A 19,778-nucleotide genomic window follows, 5' to 3' on the forward strand; every position below is an offset into this window, starting at 1 on the left:
TAATATCAGGCGCGCAGGAACCTATTTTTGACCAGGGGTGCTGAATAACAAAAATAATGGATGTCCGACGATTTCTCCCCTCCTGGACATGTTTCGGATTTTGACTGCTAAATACATCATTTTAGTGCGGTGTGCAGGTGATAGAGAGAAGTTTTAGGGATCAATAAAGTATATCTATCTATCTATCTATCTATCTACGTCCTGGGCAGCCACAAATTGCAATGTTCCGCGACAGCACTCCGACTCCACTGCACCCACCCTAACCCCACAGAAGCGCACTTGACATCATTAGCCTATTTCAGTATAGCTAAGGAAAATTACTTTTCTGATCGTCAAAACCACACCAGAGATGTTTGGCTTTAAATATAGGCTAATAATCAGGCTGCAATGATCTCGCAAATAATTCCTGAATAGCCTAGAAATGCTCCACAGCAAGAATGTGTCCTAATAATTTCTATCTTAGCGACTAGTGAAATGATTTCACTAGCTATAATTTATTAATTTTGCAAAACTGTACAACACAATTAAAGTTTCTTTCAGCTTATCCATGCTTTTTTGAACGTGTAAATCGCATAGAATATGTAGGCCTATATCAATCGTAGGCCTACACACTTGATCGCTATCACCAGAGCCCGTTTACGGATTAGACATTCTCTGGCTATCACATAGCTGAAACCACCCTACGTTCACGTTGATCTCTATAACTGTTAATTTTTAGTAGCCTATATTCCAACCAATCCATAACCCTTTTTTGCTATTTGACTCATCATTTCACTTACACAAATATAAATAATGTCAGACAGCGAATTAGTAATTATTATGACCGCCGCTAGCGAAGCTAGCGAAGCGGTCATATAGGGATTGTCAAAGTTTTTTTTTTTTTTTTTTTTTTTTTTCGTCATCTACTTCCTGACACCGAACCACCGGGGAACATGAAATTTGGTGGGTATGTAGCCCCACTAGACTTTTACGGAAAAATTTCGTTTCGTCCCCGGGGGCCACTCCACCCCCGTGCTGGGCCCCCCGAACCGCAAAAAAAGCAGTTTTTGCTAAATAACTACCTGAACCGTGGCACTGAGGATGAAGAATCTTTTATGGTATGTTGGTCTAAAGGGCCCACATCAACCTGGCCCATAATCACTCATTTGTGATTTGCACCCCCCCGGTAAAAAATGAAAATGCAATATTATTCTGCTTTAATCGCCCCTGTCTTCAGTTAAGATGTTCAGAACTGCACCAAATGTTATGTGTATGATTGACCTGGCATTCTCTGGGGGTATGCCAAGTTTCGTAAAATTTCATCCATGGGGGGGTCTAAAAAAATTAGGTTATGTGTACATTTAGTGACTGTACACTCATTGGCCTGTAGATGGCGGTGCACACATATACACATGCACACACACACAGGCACCCACATACTATCGGTATTAGACCAGCCGATACATAATTACAAATTCAGTAGGATTAAAAGAAAGCCATAATAAATATTCATCACCATCATCATGGCTGCATTTCCAGTATTGGCGATAAGTAGTCGTTTGTCCACTAGATGGCGCATCGTTGCAGTGAGACGTAATTTTGTTGGAAGTTAAAAGTGGGTTGAAAAAAACAATGGACGCTTCCTACAAGGACTGTAATTTACCGCAGAGAACGTCTAATAAGGATAGGACGACGTTCACATGAAATGTATTTCCCATTTCTTCTTGAAGCCGACATAAATCTGAGGATGTTTATCGGACATGCTTGGTTTTTACTGCAGGTACGTTAATCTTATAATATCAATAAGGACGTAGGTAATGTTAGTGATGGATCTGTGCAATGGTACAGTTTTGCCTGATACAGTTTTGCCTGATACATGCGTGACTATAAGACGCCTGTTATTTATTTCGTTTTAAGTGCGTGCAGGGTGTGTGAGAGGGGAATCGATGTGCTTTGATTCCAGCTTGGTAGTTGTAGTCTGTGAAATTAAAAAGCACGTGTGTGTGAAGTATCCAAACAATGACACCATCATTTCATTATGGTTGCTTTAGCAACACACCTTAAGCTACTGTGTAGTGGGTCCCATTTAGAAGTGGCTACTTCATTCGCGCTTTCCTTAACTCATGGAGCTGCATGAATTTTATTACAACTTTTCGCCACAATATGGCAGTTTAAGTCCGCTTGATTTTATTTGTGTCGCCAGCATAGCCTATTGACAATTTATGTTGTAAATAGGCCTACCTTATAAGCCTACCTGTAGCTTAGGGAAGCTAACAGCTTTCTATTAGGATCTAGTTTGTTAGTTACAGTTTTGTCATAACTCCCTGATGCATTTTTGCATTTAGAATAGCCAGAGCGTGGATATCTCAATCGGAAAATTAAACAATATCGGATGCCATGGACTAGGCTGGGTGAACCCAGCCTGATCTGCCCGCTATTTATTTTTTGATTTCTTAAGATTGAGCTTGGTCTGGTGAAAGCCAGACTAGCCATGGACCTCAGTTACACAATGCAAGGGAACATGAATCAGCCTATATTTGCACGAACAATAACGGACAACAGTTCTTCAACTTTGGCCCGTTAAAATGTGTTTGAACAGTCTAGCGACGCATTTTATCAAGGCCCATTTGGACATGTCAGTTATTTGCACCACTGGTTACATGTAAAACAGCATTTCGTTTCAGACTACTGTTACTTAATTTGTGCATTAACAATAACGTTTCAGACTACTGTTACTTAATTTGTGCATTGACAATGAAGTAGGCTATTACATGAACTAAAGATGACTAAAATTTTATGTAGAAGAAGAAACATTCACAAAAAATCCATCCATCCAAAAATGACCTTTGTTTTTGATAGCTGTTGAAAACGGCATGGAACTGACAGAGATGTTTTTGTTCATAAACAAACAAACAAACAAACAAACAAACAAACAAATAAATATATAAATAACATTATGCTGATACCTTTTGCTTTTCCCAAATACAATGTAGCCTACAGGTGTAAATGACCTTTCATCAATCAGTTGCAATGGAAGAAGTAGAACTGCCCTACTTGTGATTGTTTAGAGATTTTAAAGGTTTTATAACAATGCTACATCTTCTTTGGCTATTCTACAATCTATTCAACTTTTCAGCACCAGTAGGCTACTTTCTGTGCAGCCGCACACACACACTCAGGCATGCCAAACAAGCATACACAAAAGTTTCAAGAGTGGGGGATGGAGTAAAATATGGAGACAAATTGAAGTGTGATTTATTTTCGCAGAACGGCTGTACAGGACTGAGCGGCGGTCGTATTTTGTACCGCTATGCGGTACATCTAGTTTAAAAATATTATAACACATTTTAAAAATCTATCTCCTGCCAGCAGGGGGTGCTGCAGCACCCTCAGCACCCCCCTTCCCGCGCCCTTGAGCCCATCTGTAAACAATTCTGGGTCTTAAATTTAAGTCCTATGTTTGCCATTTCTGCGCTATTGGTCTGTATGCATTTCCATGTTTGCATTGCACTGCTATACCAAAAAATATCTTTTGACTGTGGTGCACAATTTTACGCACAGGGCGCACCTTGAAACAGTGTTTACCCCTACCTGAATTCAACCCTTCCCATAACGTGTAGTAGGGTGCATTGTGCTTGCTAGTATGATTAGTTTCTTTTAACTTGTCGGCCAACCAGCCACGGTCATATGACCTATATTTCGAAGGAAAATTGACTGTGAACCACAAGTGTGAAATCATGTGTGTAAGCCTATATAAAATTGAGAGTGACGTCACAAGCCAAAATAGCTGTACCCACACTGCTCTTAACCTTCTATAAAAATATGTATTTCCAGACAGCACAGTGAATGCTGCAGTGCCAGGTCCCTATGTTGACATACTTTTAAAGTCTGGCATACCACACCTGCTGGGGCACTTTAATGGATTAAGAGACTTTAACCCTGCCCTGTGCACGCCCCTGCGTTGCTGCCTAACAGGTAAAGCATGTTTAAATGGCTACCGTACCTACACCCTACATTTAAAACTGCCGTCATGGAATCTAATAAGCCTTTAGGGAAATGTTGAAATAGCTTTATTGTTGCTTGGCGTAGTATTATGTTATACCACATCTCTATTGAACGCTGCTATGCAAGACGAGACCGAATTTGAGTAAGTAGGCTAGTTTATCAAAACTGTGACCTAATACAAATTCTGAAATTGTTCAGCCGATACACGTCTAGGTTGTGTAGGTACTAGGTGTGTGTGTGACTGGTGGATTCATTTGATGTTATGCTTGTGTCTCTCAAGTCATTACAGTAGCCTACTCCTGCATATGAAAAACTTTGAAGGTGAGGCACTACTCGGCATAAATCATAGTACTCTCGGTGCTTCTAGGACTTTTGTCTTTCTTTGTTTTTGCCGAAGAATTGCTATGCTACCCTCATGTAAATCCAGTATAGTGTAGCGCAGAGGCTAGGCTATTTGCCCCCGTGTTGGACTTTCCCGTGTCTTCTGTTTTCCCGGTGTGTGCGCGCGCGCGCGCGCGCGTGTGTGTGTGTGCGCGAGAGAGAGAGAGTGTTTGTGTCTCCCTCTACCTCCTGTGTTATAGAATGTGTCAAAATGTGTTCTGATGTGTTTTGATTGAGGGGAGGTGTCCGGGAGGGAATATTTAGGGGTTCAGAATCAGATAGGTTAGCGATTGATAAGGGGAGGGAATAGAATAGGGGGTTCTAAGACGTCTAGTATGTTTAGTCAGAGTAGAAGTGGATTACTTGCGAGTGGGTTGTGTTGCGTTGTGTTGTTGGCTGATGAGTGTGAATGACGAGTGATTGAGACCGTGATTTATCAGTGATCAGTTGGTTTTTTTGTAGTGGACACCTCCTGCTGCCCGTGCCTTAGCCTGTACATCCTTTAGAAAATAAATTACCGGAGTCTTGGAACGATATCTCAGCCTCTGCGTCTCCTAACTCCTCATCGGCGTTACAATAGTTTGACTTGGCTGCTGTTATGCACGTTTCAGCTGCTGCTGACTTTAAAAAGGCCAACTTCTGTGTCGTCCTACTAAAGAGTGATTCAGGGAAGTCGGATAGGCCTACAAGTGACAATGACCTAACACTGAAACTAGTGTTTCTATTACTTGCTTTCTTTTGTTGCTATAGGTTAGTCCACAGAGCAGGATGGCACTATTTTATGAATGTGTGGACGAGGAAGGGTTATCACATTTTGTTAATCACTCTCTCTGTATTTTTGTCAATGATTCTGTTTGTAAAGAGATAAATAAGCTATTCTTTAATTTCATCTGGAAGAACAGAATGGCTAAACTCAAAAAAAGGATTATCACTTACTGTAAAGGAGAGGGTGGACTTGAGGCAGTGGACTTTATTGGTCTGAATTATACCTTTAAAGTGAACTGGATTAAGAGACTTTTGTGTAATCCTCTCACTATTTGGAACTGTATTCTGCATAATGTCGCATGGTTGGTGATATACATTTCCTGCCGCAATGTGATTACTCGATACCCAAACTTCCAATTAAGTTGTCCAAATTTCACCAACATGCACTGCTATCTTGGAAAATCTGCTACCTGCACAATTTCTCCCCACACTGTGCCTTTCTCAAGATCATCAGCAAGAACAAATCTTTCTTCAGAACTGGTATGAAAAGGGTATCAATTGTGTTGTGGACTTGTTAGATGGCAAAGGGGATGTGTTGTCTTATGAACAATTTATGGCTCGACATTGTTTCCCTCTACCTTTCAAGCAATTTAAGTTGGTAAAGCTATCCCTTCTGGGTTGTTACAGTTACTTAAAATTCATCTTTGTTATAATGCAGTTAATATTGCACTCCCTACAGTTTCACTAAATGGGGTTCCAATTGCAGACAAGAAGTGCAGTAACAAACATATTTGAGTTATGCTTTAGGAAAGAAATAAAATCTCTCCTAGAGGGAAGTTCTTCTGGGGTGTGATTGTAGGTGTAACTAAATCTACTCTAAACAGACTCCAGCTGGTCCAAAATGCTGCAGCCAGATTACTGACTGGATCTAAGAAACGTGACCACATTTCACCTGTGTTTGCTAAACTGCACTGGCTTCCTGTGGAACAAAGAATTAATTTTAAAATTCTTCTGTTTGTTTTCAAAGCTTTACATGGTTTAGCCCCTCAGTATTTATGTGATCTTTTAATTCCTTACTGTCCTCCTAGACCTCTTCGATCATCTTCCCAGTGTCTTCTTTGTGTTCCTTCTGCCTCTCTTAAATCTAAAGGTGACAGAGCTTTCTCTGTCTATGCTCCCCAGCTTTGGAATAGCCTTCCTGATGTGAAATCCTGCCCCACTATTAGTAGTTTTAAATCCAACCTAAAGACCTACCTCTTCTCCCTAGCTTTTAACACTCCTTGACTCCCTCACCTCTCCCTTTTTTTAATATGTGTATGTATATGTATATGTATTATTGTTATTATTATTATTATTATTTTTATTATTATTATTATTATTATTATTATTATTATTTTATGTAAAGCACTTTGGTGCAATGCTATTGCTTTGAAATGTGCTATATAAATAAATTTGACTTGACTTGACTTGACTTGATTATTGGGCCCATTAACTGGCATAAATCCTGGTTAACTCCCTTTAAGTACTGCATAAGTTAAAGAAGTGCACTTTAAAATCTTGCACACAATTTATTTATCCAGTACATTTTCTTATTTCTAAATATTGTGATACTGTAGATGTATGTACATTTCGTAAAGGTCATAGCGAAACTTTGACACATTTGTTTTACAGTTGTCCAATAACTAAGTTATGGGCAGGCATTGTGAGCCACTTGTTTTCTGGAAAATACCCTGATCTTCAACTTTCTTTGAAAGATGTCTTTGTGTACTATTAAAATAATGAAGACACTATCTTAGAATTCATTTGTAATCTTGTTATTTTGATGACTATGTTTCACATACACAAGCAAAAAATTGCATTAGCCACCCCAAATGTACAGCAATTTTGTGCTGAATGTTAGTCTTTTCTTGACATTTTTTTCAAGAAAATTCACAAAATTGGATAATAAAAAAGCTATAACATTGCTTAAACATTACAATAAAGTGCTTGTTAATTTCCCCTATAGATAATTGATTTTTCCTTTCCTTCTTTTCATTTTTTTTCCTTTTTCCTCTGTTTTGTGCACCTTGTAACTTTATTTTGTATAGTTGTGCCGTACTGTTTCACATTTGTCTTGTCTTCATTTGTATATTTGCATTTTTTCTTTAATAAAACATTTGAAAACTTTTGGCAACAGTATTAAACCAACCAACAATATGCAATATTAAAAAGAGCTCTTTTATCTCATTGAGTTTAATCAAAACAATGTCTTCTAGTGCTCGTGGACTGATAGCCCTACTGGTAGGCAATTATTACCCTAGCTTTTATTTGGGGGCTGGCCTTTATTTGTCTGAATCGACCATGCCCCCGGCTATTACCGAGGCCCGGCTAAATAGAATGCCGCCCAAAATTTGATTTAGGGTAAGTGCAGGAAATAATTTGGACTAGCCTTCTTAGTTATTTTATTTCTGTAAATCAAACATCCTTTTGTGTCATCAAAGGTAGGCTACCATTATTCAGACACAGAAACTGTTAACTGTGTGGCTGGAATGATATTTGATGTGATGGTTGCTAGATAAATAGATAGATAGATACTTTATTGATCCCCAAGGGGAAATTCAAGGTCTCAGTAGCATACAGACATCACACACAACAAGCACTTACAGCAGAAATGGTAAATATAAGTATAAACATATAACCAAACTCCACTGTACAATAGAGACAGTAGAAGATAAGAAAAACTAACAAAACTAAATACTAATATACTATATAAATTAAATAAAATCAATGATCAAGCATGAGACGCTTGCAGTGACAGGGCCGGGACTGGCCTAGTTCTGTGTGCATGGTGAGGTGCTCAAGAGAGTGAGTGTCATGGTGAAGGTCCAAAAAGTAGTCCAAAAGTGCAACAGTGCAAGAATAAGGTCTAGAGACCAGCATAAATAATATGGACAAATAAGAGAGTAAAGTATAATGTAGACAAGGTAATATAAAAAAATATGTCAGTGCAAGAATAGGTTGAGGTAATTCAGTATTGTAGCAGAAGCCATTGGTCATGTGTGCTAATATAGCATGAAAAACAGTGTAGCAGTAAAACAGTAGTAAAAATATTAGGCTGTGGACAGTAGTACAACAGTAGTAACACAGTAGTAAAGCAGTAGTGGGCAGTCAGTACTCAAACATGGAGAGGGTGGAGAGGCAGACAGACTATGCAGAGAAGTCTATCCCTCCTCTTCCCTTTAGTGAAGCATTGAACAGTTCAATGGCCCTGGGGACAAATTACTTCCTCAGCCTTTCAGTTGTGCATGGCAGTGAGCGAAGTCTCTAGCTTATCAAGCTCTTTTGCTTTTTAATAGTGCTGTAGAGTGGATGACATTCATTGTCCAAGATGTTGATCAGTTTGTTCAGGGTCCTTTTCTCAGATATTGAAGTGATGCACTCCAGTTCAGCTCCCACTACAGAGCCAGCTTTCCTTACCAGCCTGTCAAGTCGCCCAGCATCCTTCTTCTTTGTGCTTCCTCCCCAGCATACCACTGCATAGAAGAGGACGCTGGACACAACAGACTGGTAGAACATCCTGAGGAGCTTGCTGCACACATTGAAGGACCGCAGCCTCCTCAGGAAGTACAGCCTGCTCTGCCCTTTCTTGTAGAGTGTGTCAGTGTTGGCTCACCAGTCCAGTTTATTGTCCAGGTGGCGACCCAGATACTTGTAGGTGCTTACCACCTCCACATTGACCCCATCAATGGAGACTGGTAGCAGAGCGGGTATTAGACCTGCGGAAATCCACCACCATCTCCTTTGTCTTTGAAGTGTTGAGATGAAGGTGATTGAGTTTGCACCACTGCACAAAGTCCTCCACCAGGCTCCTGTACTCCTCCTCTTGCTCGTCCCTGATACACCCAACAATTGCAGTATCGTCAGAAAACTTCTGCATGTGGCATGACTCGGTGTTGTAGCAAAAGTCAGATGTGTACAGGGTGAACAGGACTGGAGAGAGCACAGTTCCCTGTGTCGCTCCGGTGCTGCTGATCACAGTGTCAGAGAGACAGTTCTTCAGTCTGACGAACTGTGATCGCTCGGTCAGGTAATCTGTAATCCAGGTTACCAGGTGAGCGTCCACACCCATCTGCAAGAGCTTGTCTCCCAGTCTGAGGGGTTGGATCATGTTAAAAGCACTTGAGAAATCAAAGAACATGATTCTAACAGCACTTTTCCCCTTGTCTAGGTGAGAATGTGTCCTGTGTAGAAGATAAGTGATGGCATCGTCCACTTCCACTTTCTCCTGGTATGCAAACTGTAATGGGTCTAGTGCATGGCGTACCTGGGGTCTGAGCACACCTAAGACCAGTCGCTCCATTGTCTTCATCACGTGATGTTAGAGCGACAGGCCTGCATGATGACCACCTCCTTGATGTCCCTGTCAAGGCTGCCAAAGTCTTGGACACCTCAACAGGCACAGGCAAGGAGGCATCAGGCGGGGGCAGGGCGTGGGGTGATGGGGGCTCAGATCATTGGATGTCCCCGGGATGCAGAGCTGGAGAGACTGGGAGGTGGGGGTAGGGCGGGCACGCAAACAAGAGCAGTACCTGGAGCTGGTGCAGGGCAATCGAACCTGTTGTAAAAGTGGTTCAGCTGGTTAGCCCTGTCCAGGTCTCCCTCCACAGAGCTGCTGCTCTTCTTAAGGCCAGTGATGGACTTCATACAGTCCCACACCTCCTTCATGTTGTTTTCTTGCAACTTCTGTTCCATCTTCCTTCTGTAGTTCTCCTTAGCCTCTTTCAACTTATTCTTGAGTTCCCCCTGTACTCGCCTCAGCTCTGCCATGTCCCCCTCCTTAAACGCCATCTTTTTCCTATTGAGAAGGGTCTTGACATTACTGGTTATCCAAGGCTTGTTATTTGGATAGCAGTGTACAGTCCTTGTGGGAACAACAATGTCCATACAGAAGTTCAGATAGTCAGTAGTGCAATGTGTGACCTCCTCTAAGTCCTCTCCATTCAGTAGCACACTCCAGTCAGTGGACTCAAAGCAGTCTCTCAGAGCCTCATCCGCTTCTGGTGTCCACTTCCTGAAGGTGCGCGTGGCAAATGGTAGCCTCTGAACTTTTGGCTTGTACATTGGCTGAAGATGAATGAGGTTATGGTCCGACTTCCCCAGTGGGGAATATGGGTTTGCATACATGAGGTCTATTGTCCTGTTTTTCCTAGTTGGGCAGTCAACACACTGGTGTGGTCTTTTAATGGTGGTTAACCTTTGCCAGCCTGTGATGATTAGTTATACACTGAGAATGAAGTTTGTTGTGCATGTTAGAATGAAAGATGTTTGCTGACATATGTGATAACCAGCACTCCAAACCCCTTTTGTGTTTGCTATCAATGGTCAACACTACTGCACCATAGGTCTCATCCTGTTCACTGTTTTTTTTAAGGGATGCCAACGAGAACTGGGCCTGGAGGCCAACGTCCATGGCCCTTCTGGAGACTGCTGAGTCCAGAATCCTTGCCCGTGAGGTTCTCTCTTTTGCGGCCACTTCCATAGCTCAGTGTCTTGTGAGAGATTCATTTCAGCACAATGCTGTCTCACAGCCAAGAAATATGTGGGAGACATAACACAAAGTTTCTCTTATACCTCTTGGCTATGTCTCATCACTGCTGTTAAAAAGAAGTGCCATTTGTCTGTGTAGCAGCAGGGTAGCTGCTGTGTAGCAAGCAACTCAAAAAACTGACTGAGTGAAATGTAGAATTAAATGATGACTTGGTACCTCTGTGATTCCAACTTAAATGATGTAATAATGTTCATTTTCCTCTTGTTAAGGCTTGCATAATGCCTCTTCGTCCCGCTTTGTGACCCTCCCTGACCACAACCAAATAAGGACCCTCACTATCACCGCCCATCAAGGTGAACAAGGTGAGCCAATTCTCTCTCTCTCTCTGATTTTTATATTACCTCATTTGTTTCTTTGATCTCCTTGACTGTCCCATTTTGTGGAGGGTAATGACGAATCCCATCTGCCACAAAAAATGTGTTGTTGTTGTCTCAATAGCATAATATTCTTAATTGCTGGCCTTTCCTTAACCTGTTGTCTGGTATATAATCTAACATCACTTGTGATCCTCTTTCTCACACACTCTTTCTCTCTCTCTCACTCTCTCGCTCTCTCTTCCAGCCTCCAAAACCCCTCTGGTGATGGTGCATGGCTTCGGTGGTGGTATGGGCCTGTGGATCCTTAACCTGGACCCGTTGAGCCGCTCGCGGACCGTCCACGCTTTCGACCTGCTGGGCTTTGGTCGCAGCTCGCGCCCAGACTTCCCCAGGGATGCCAAGCAGGCTGAGGACCAATGGGTGACCTCCATTGAGCAGTGGAGGCAGGCGATGGGCGTGGAACTCATGATCCTGCTCGGGCACAGTCTGGGGGGCTACCTGGTCACCTCATACGCCATACGCTACCCCGACAGGTGAGGGTCAAACACAAAGCCTTAATCACATGAAGGCTTTCTTAACAGTCTAGGAGGATATGTTGAAATATCTAACACCATATATAGTCTATTAGCCAGGGCCCCAAATTTGGGCCATATTGGACAAATAGAATACCCTATTAGTCCAGGGCCAAATGGCCTATTTATGTACAGGAAACAAAGCCCCCAAAAGGCCTTATATCAGTTTTTGAAATACCTCCACCCAAGGTAGAACAAAACACAACCATATTTTTTATATCTTTGATATTTTTAGTTTATGAAATGTATTGTTGTATAAAATTATTTTACTGCACAACTAGTTTTTTTGGATGGTATTTGGAATCCATTTGAATTAAAAGTGTAGGCCTAATATGTAACGTTGGAAAAAAGAGATCTTACCTTTTTCTTCTTTAAGATGCCCCTGTCTTTTTTGTGAGGGTGTTAGCAGTCAACTTCACTGATGACAGACTGAACTAATACTGAGTACCAGAGCCTTACAGATATCTCTCTCCAGGGCTCTGGTGACAATGCATAAAATAATAACTTGTATCATTTGTAATTCCATAGAGTAGCCCAGTGCACACATTAAATAATTTTTTAGCTTAATTTACCTTCAATTAACAGCTTCGGAGTCATTGGAATGGTTATATGACTTTTTTTTCGGGTTGAATAGTGGCCGTCTCGCTTCCCCCCTAGCACTTTGGGCCGACCTCAGTGTCAGGAAGTATAACGAGTGTAACAAATTGCTGCATTTAAATACACATGTACGCCAGGCACCGGCTAGATCAAGGTAGCAATGGAGTTTCTCAGACATTCGTCATGACAGAGCCAGCGAAAAAGATGCAAAAAACGAGAAAACAGTGAGAAACAGTGGAAATTGCCAATACTTCATAGTTTCTCAATACTTCATAGTTTCTCTTTAAATGTACAGATTTACCAGACATTATACTGTATGTGTCCTTATTTACACCCATAGGACCCTATTGTATTTTTTAACTGCACAGTGCTGGTGGCACGGGGTGTTTATTGGCAGCTAGTGACACCAGAGGGTCAACTGAATTGTCAAACAACTTGTTCCTATGAACTGATAAAAGCATCTAGTATTTGTAAATTACATTTAATAGTGCTTATGATATGTCTTTATTTTTAAAATTACAAACATATATATGGTTATGTCATGTTTTATTACCTTTTCAATGTCCGCCTACATTCCATGTTGAAGGTTATGTATTTGCTACACACTCATAAAAAATGGTTAATTTATCACTTCTTTTTATGGACCAACTACCTGTGTACATACAGTCCAAATTTGATGAGTTTCTGATAAATGTCATAAATGTGACAAAGCCAATAATGTCCTTTTTGCAGAATCCGAAATTTTCACAATTTGGGGAGGATTCAATACCATCCAAAAAACTAGCTTTGCAGTAAACAAATTTTATACAACAATCCATTTCATAAACTAGACATATCAAAGATATAAAAAACATGGTTGTGTTTTGTTCTTCCTCGGGTGGAGGTATCTCAAAAACTAAGGCCATTTTTTAGCAACCTTAATTTTTGGGGTCCACCAGATACTTGGGGCCCTACGCGCTCTGCCGCCACTCTCTGGGGAGTGGCAGCCCTGACCAACAAGGATTAAGTTGTAACCTGGATTAAATTAAGGTTTATCCATTAATCCAGTTGTACCAAACTTTAAACCTAGTTTAAAGATAATCAGGTTTACATTTAAACCATCCTTTTAATCTTAAATGTTCACATAAACCTGGATTAACTTCAATCCTGTTGCTCAACTGCTTTAAACTCAGATTTAAATTTCCGTTAGGGATTCATTTTAAACTAGCTGCTGAGGTGGTTTAAATTTCAGAAATGTCTACATATAGTAGATGGATTGAAGAAAATCGAGAAATCATGTGCGCAATTAAACACGGCAGTGATCTGATTATCTTTAAACTAGGTTTAAAGTTTGGTGCAGGTTAAAACGTAATCCTTGTTGGTGCAACCCACCTGTCAATATTTTAATCACAGGTTAAGGTTTTAATCGTGGATTTGTTAACCCATGCTTAAAATGAAGCGGTGCAACATAGCTCGAATTTTATTTAAACCTATATCTACAAATCCTTGATTAGGCCTAAACCAAGATTAATTTAAACCTTGTCCACCTGTCCACCCCACAACTTTTAACTAAACTGAGAACATTTGTAGACAGGGGTGCAAGTGCATTGCCTAGGTCTGAAACTGAGCTAGGAGGCCCAGATATGGTTATTTCAGTTTTATTTTCATCAGAGGCAGACAGAGTACACAGCTTCATTACTTGAGTAAAAGTACAGATACCCTTTGCTAAATTTTACTCAAGTACAAGTAAAAGTACAACAGTCAGATGTCTACTTAAGTAAAAGTACTGAAGTACTTGTTTTTAAAAGTACTTGAGTATCAAGAGTACAAGAGTAGCCTACATTTTCTAAATATTGCATTACTACTGCCACAGTGCTTACATTTATGAACAGAAACGTCCTACATGGAGTTATGAAAAATGTTAATGTTAACACCTTGGAGAATGTTAAATTAATTGGAAGTAAAATCAAGTCATTTTCATATTTTTACCATGTTGCCAGGGATGGGCAGTATTTCTAATACATGTATTTAAAAAACGTATTTCAAATACAAAATACTATTTTGTAATTGAAACACTTGAAGCGAAAACTCATTAAATTGTTAAAAAAATTGAAATAGTCTGGCGAGGTGGGGCCATAGGTTGGCACATCCCGGGATGGACCTGCTGCGTCTTCATCCATTGTTTCGTCCATGGTTTCGTCTCTTATCTAAATATGACCATGGAGTTGACTTTGGTGGAAAGCTGAAGGTGATTGCTGATTGGCTGTCCCAATCAGTGGCGCCTGCACAATCTAATCATGTTTGAGAGGGAAACAACAAATTGAGGGTTTCCGAGATTTTTCTTTTTCCCTTTTTTTTAGAAGTAGTAATACTCACAGTTATGGATAGAAATGTAGTGGAGTAAAGAGTACAATATTTGCCTCTCAAATGTACTTGAGTAAAGTCATGAGTACTCCCCAAAAATGATACTCGAGTAAAGTACAGATCCCTCAAAATTGTACTCAAGTACTGTACTCAAGTAAATGTACTCCGTTACTGTCCGGCTCTGATTTTCATTTAGTTGTAGTTCCTTGCCATCCAGTTTTTCCATATCATTAAGCAAATATTGATGCAATGTTGATTTTCTCTTGACCAATATATTTGTTCTGACTGAAAATGACATTGCCAAAAGGTTGTAAGACAATGTGGTAGAAACATGGAATAAAAAAAAAATAATAGTTTTTATCTTTTTTTAAAATTTTTATGAAAAATGATTCATACCCTTTTTAATTAAGCAATGGAAACATCTTTATTTGCATTCAGTCAGTGAGACCGTGAGGAGCTTTGGACAAAAGCGTCTGCTAAGTAAAATAACCAGAACTTTAATTACAAAAACCCATTGTAAAGCAGTTCCGTTTTAGACTAGTTAGCCCACTAATATTGGCAATGCTTTCATAAGGGAGCAGCTGGTTATCATCAAGGCTCAACATGTCAATAAGCGCCAGCCAACATGATCCCTGTGGAGGTATGCCCATATGCCCCCTCACTAACTATCTTAATACTAAACAGATGTTCGTTGTTTTTGTCCCTAATGAAACTACCTAAACATATCTAGCAATAGGGCTTAGTTTGTAAAATGACAGAATTCCCCTTTAATGGTGTTAATTCAGTAGTGCCATGTTTAAAGTGGTGTCCCTTCCACAGAGTGGCCCACCTCATCCTGGTGGACCCGTGGGGTTTCCCCGAGCCGTGGTTCCGGCCCATCACCTCATTGTTCAGTCACTTCAATCTACTGGGTATCATCAGAGGAGCAGGACCTTTGGGTGAGTGTGTGTGTGTGTGTGTGTGTATGTGTGTGTGTGTGTGTGTGTGTGTGTGTGTGTGTGTGTGTGTGCGTGTGTGTGTGTGAAATAGGGAGAAAGAGATGTTGAGCAAGAGAGGGGGAGAGCCATGGATTAATGGACTGAACAAGTGTAACCCAATCTGATCCTTAAAAAGGTGTTCTGAAGCAACCATCAACTTTGCCATGGTTTGGAATGCCTGAATTGAAGTTTCACTATCATTTACATTATCTGTTGCATGCTGACAGTAACACAACAATGAGCTCAGGTGTGTCTCAAAGATGCTGTAGTTTACACTTTCATTCTCACCTCTATGTTCTCTTCATAGACTGTATATATAGAACTGTTCTATATATACAGTCTATGGTTCTCTTTTTCTTTTGACTTCTATTATTATGTCCAACTTGGCATGAGGCACACTGAAATCATTGTCATTGGTTTTATTGACTCACCCACCTAGTAAATGATCAAATTGGGTGTGTACCATATTAACGAGGTGCTTTATGTACAAAGGTGAAATACATTGTCTGTGCAGGTGGGATGTAAATCTGTCTTTGTGACTTCCTCCCTTGCACGTGAATCCCTGCTCATTTTGACCTGTGTGACATTTGCATCTCTGATTTGCACTTGTTCAAATGAAAATGACACAGTGGGAGACTAGGCAGGAACTAGACAAATGCTGGATGTATTCTGTATACTTGTACGTGTTTCTCTTGTGCTGTTTATCTTCTCATTATTTCACTGTCTTTGTATTTCTATATGTAGGACCAGGTTTGGTATCGTTTCGTCGTGGCCTAAAGCGGGCATTTAAGGATCTTTTTGATGACGATACTGTTACTAATTACGTCTATCACTGTAATGCCCAGCAACCAAGGTATTTTTGTATAATTTTCTTACAGAATTTAATTGTTAAAGTTGTATACCTTCAATACTTCAGTGTGTGAAATACATGTTGCACAATCAAACTTTGATGTGTTAAAAAGTAATGACTACTTAGGGAGAATCTAGAATTGGCGTAAAACAATCTCTCTCACACTCTCTCTCTCCCTCCCTCCCTCTGCCACTTACTTATATGGTCACACCTTCACACTCCATGCCTTTCTTCCCCATCCTTTCCCTGGGTGCTTTCTCCACCCCTCTTTCTCTCTCCCTCCCTTCCTGTTTTTCTTTCTTTCTTTTCTCTCTCTCTCTCTCTCTCTCTCTCTCTCTTTCTCTCTACTCTGTCCTTCATTCATATCCCTCTCTGTCCCAGTGGGGAGGTGGGCTTCAGGGCCATGAACCAGACTGTGGCCTGGGCCCAGAGGCCCATGATTCAGCGCGTGCACCTGCTCCGGCCCTCGATGCCCCTCAACATGCTGTTAGGAGGATGCTCCTGGTTGCGCAACTCATACAGGGACACTGTGGTCCAGATCAGGGGCCAGAGCCACACGCAGCTAATGGTGAGTGAGCGCGGGAGGGAAACAGGGTAGTACAGCAGAGCATGGCATAGCGAATTATATCGTTTATCTTGTTCACTCTGATACGTTTCCCAAATGATTAATGAATGTTTGCACAACAGTAAGTGGATTTCTCGAAACCATTCATATAAATGGCACCACAAAGTGGATTTGTCATTGTATATAAACATTTTCTATGTCATATCTCAACAGTAGAAAGTTACACATTGTATCAGTTGGAGATCAATTGGAGACCAGACAGGATCCATATTTCCTGTATACTTTTGCTATACTGCCCATGTCATTCATTAACCTGACTCCGCCAGATGGATTTGCTCAGCATATCCATCTGGGAACTTTTCTTTGAAGAACTTTTGGGAAGGGGCGGACATACTGGTTAGCTGATTGGATAAACCATCTGTCTATCACCACCTTTGTTGGTTATCGACAGGCCAAATCAACCAATTAGATGAACAAAGTATTCTTCTAATGCCGTTTAACATACAATTAAGTTAGGTAACGTGACAAACGTTAAGATGTTTTAACTTACCATTTATGAACCTAATCAACGACAATTCCCATCAAGTTTTCACGGTAGGCCCTACACTTCTGAAGAAAGTATATTCCTCCATTATGAACTGGAATCAGCCGTGGAGGATGTCTGTGTCGTTCATTCCTCCCAGCTGCATGGCTGAGACTCATAGCTTCACAGTTTACCCAGGAATACTTTCTAATTTGAATAAAACTTCTCTGTGGATGCCGTCATGTTGTTCGTTGCGTCACACCTCAACCCGCCTCAAAGCCAACGCTGATTGGACGTTCGTTTGGTGAACTGCTCCAAATTTTCTTTAACGGAAAGTATCCAGACTGATCTGCGAGTGAAACCCTGAAGCTCGCGAGATCAAGATGGTCTCACGAGGCTAGTCATTCATTGCCATACCGGAAAGAGAGACCAGACTGCTTTACTGTTCAGCAGTACTTTACAGGAAAGTAAAAAGAAATGTGAACATGGAGACATCCTTCTGGAGAAAATATGCAGTGTTCTTTTTTATATGTACCGTAGAAGTGTCATGATATGCACCTGGGGACTAGATGAAGTGGAGGTTGATCAAGTAGTTTTGAGAATTTAAATTCTAATCTGAGAAATGCACCAAAGCGACTGAGCTATATGAGCAAGCACAGAAATCATTTAGAGCTAAAATAGAGATGAGGGCGATGAATTAATTGGAGCATCATGGAAAGGGTAACTGCAAAGTTCCTTCCAGTATCAAGAATAGATGTGTCTGTAAAGATGCTTGTGATGAGGGAATGTTACCACTAGTCTGTGCCAGTGAGTCATATTAAATGAATGCACAAGGAATGTATAAAGACAGGAGGACTATCAGTAAACAGCAACAACTGTTTAACACTTGGTTGACTTTTCCCTGCAGAATGTAGAGACTTTAAAGCTCTAAGGTAGCCTGGCTAACGTCAGACCTCATCTCATTGAGATGGGGTCTGGGAACTAGGCATTCATTTTCTCGTATTTGAAACGTGGTTTACGAATGCCCAGAGCCGTTTATTGGGCGCTACGAATGTCTATCAAATGCGTCTGTACGTAGCTCATAACGGCTTTGGTGTGTCGTCATCGTCTTGCTGCCCTCCCTCCGTTCTGTGATTGGTTCCTTCGTTGAGGTGAAAATGAAGTCCATATATCCAGGCTGCCTAGCAGCGTGAATAAAATTGCGTGCGTAAGGCAGCATGGGAAAACCCAGGCTAGCTCTAGGGTATTCTCAATCTTAATCTGTCTAATGGAGGATTTTTAGGCTATTTGTGAGATGAAATCATTTGTGAGATGACAGTTATATGCCACCAGAAGAAATGCACCATACTGAACTGAAATAGGAGACATGGGTCAGTGTGTGTGTGTGTGTGTGTGTGTGTGTGTGTGTGTGTGTGTGTGTGTGTGTGTGTGTGTGTGTGTGTCTGGTGCATTTCTGGTACATATAAAAAAAGAACACTGCATGTGTCTGTCTGTCTGTCTGTCTGCGTGCATGTCTGTGTGTGCACGTGTACTGTCATCTCACAAATGATTTCATCTCACAAATCGTTCATCTCTTTCATCTCCACAGGTGATACCCAATGGCTCTCATCACTTCTATGCTGACCAGTATGATCTCTTCAATAGTGAAGTGCAAAGGATCTGTGATACTGTAGACTGAATCTGAAGTGTGTGTGCTGAGTGATTTGGTTCCTGCTCTCTGACTGGCTAATAACTGTATTTTGGGTGTGCTGGGTCCTTTCTTTGCTTTTGTAAACTATGTGTTTATCAACATTCATTAAATTATCCGTCTATCAACAACTTTTAAACTATCTGCATTAAACTTTTAAACTATCTACTTTTACACTATCAACTTTCATTAAACTATGCAAACACCATGTCTATTCTAGTTTTGCATTTTCATGCACTGGTAATTCCTTGGAATGGCATTTCTAGTTATTTTTCTATAGCAAAATGTCTGTGTCTAATTCAGCTTCAACCGTTTAATGTAGAAAGTTTGTTCAAACTTTGTAATGTAGGTCTTGAAAAGGACACTTGAGCAATGTATTTTTCATTTTTTAAAACATTATACTTTTTGAGATTTTAACAAAAAACAAGCTTAGTTTCCCGCATAGACTTTGCATTAGCATTATGCCATCATAAAGGGCCAATTAAACTGATTTGCAAGGATACAAGGATACAAGGAAGTTTATTGTCACATGCATATAGTTACTGGAAGTAAGAAATGCAGTGAAATTATGTCACCTGCAGGCTTGGAATTTCACCATTCTGGGGGCAAGGCCACTTGGCCTTCAGTTGGGCATATTTGGTGGGGGGCACAAAGGCCACATGTCAGGGCACCAAGGCCAAAGTTAACTAT

At 40.7% G+C, this 19,778-nt stretch overlaps 1 protein-coding gene across 2 annotated transcripts; it reads left to right on the forward strand.

Annotated features, from left to right (window-relative positions):
• The first annotated feature begins 3,976 nt into the window (after positions 1-3,976).
• LOC143124378 ((Lyso)-N-acylphosphatidylethanolamine lipase-like) lies at positions 3,977-19,296 on the forward strand. Of its 2 annotated transcripts, XM_076285839.1 has the most exons (9): positions 4,102-4,126; positions 9,278-9,337; positions 10,481-10,557; positions 10,867-10,959; positions 11,219-11,507; positions 15,306-15,424; positions 16,208-16,316; positions 16,695-16,881; positions 18,990-19,296. In XM_076285839.1, the coding sequence occupies exons 2-9, from the start codon at positions 9,309-9,311 to the stop codon at positions 19,077-19,079; spliced, it is 993 nt and encodes a 330-aa protein (XP_076141954.1). In that variant the 5' UTR covers positions 4,102-4,126; positions 9,278-9,308; the 3' UTR covers positions 19,080-19,296. The 2 variants fall into 2 exon arrangements, with proteins under 2 accessions (XP_076141956.1, XP_076141954.1); XM_076285841.1 differs by lacking the exon at positions 9,278-9,337 and having other exon boundaries at positions 3,977-4,126.
• Positions 19,297-19,778: the final 482 nt, after the last annotated feature.

This window comes from Alosa pseudoharengus, unplaced genomic scaffold (assembly GCF_046254945.1).
Source record: "Alosa pseudoharengus isolate Yale_2024_CS ecotype anadromous, Long Island Sound unplaced genomic scaffold, YU_APseudo_1.1 YU_APseudo_1.1_scf_15, whole genome shotgun sequence".
Taxonomy (NCBI): domain Eukaryota; kingdom Metazoa; phylum Chordata; class Actinopteri; order Clupeiformes; family Clupeidae; genus Alosa; species Alosa pseudoharengus.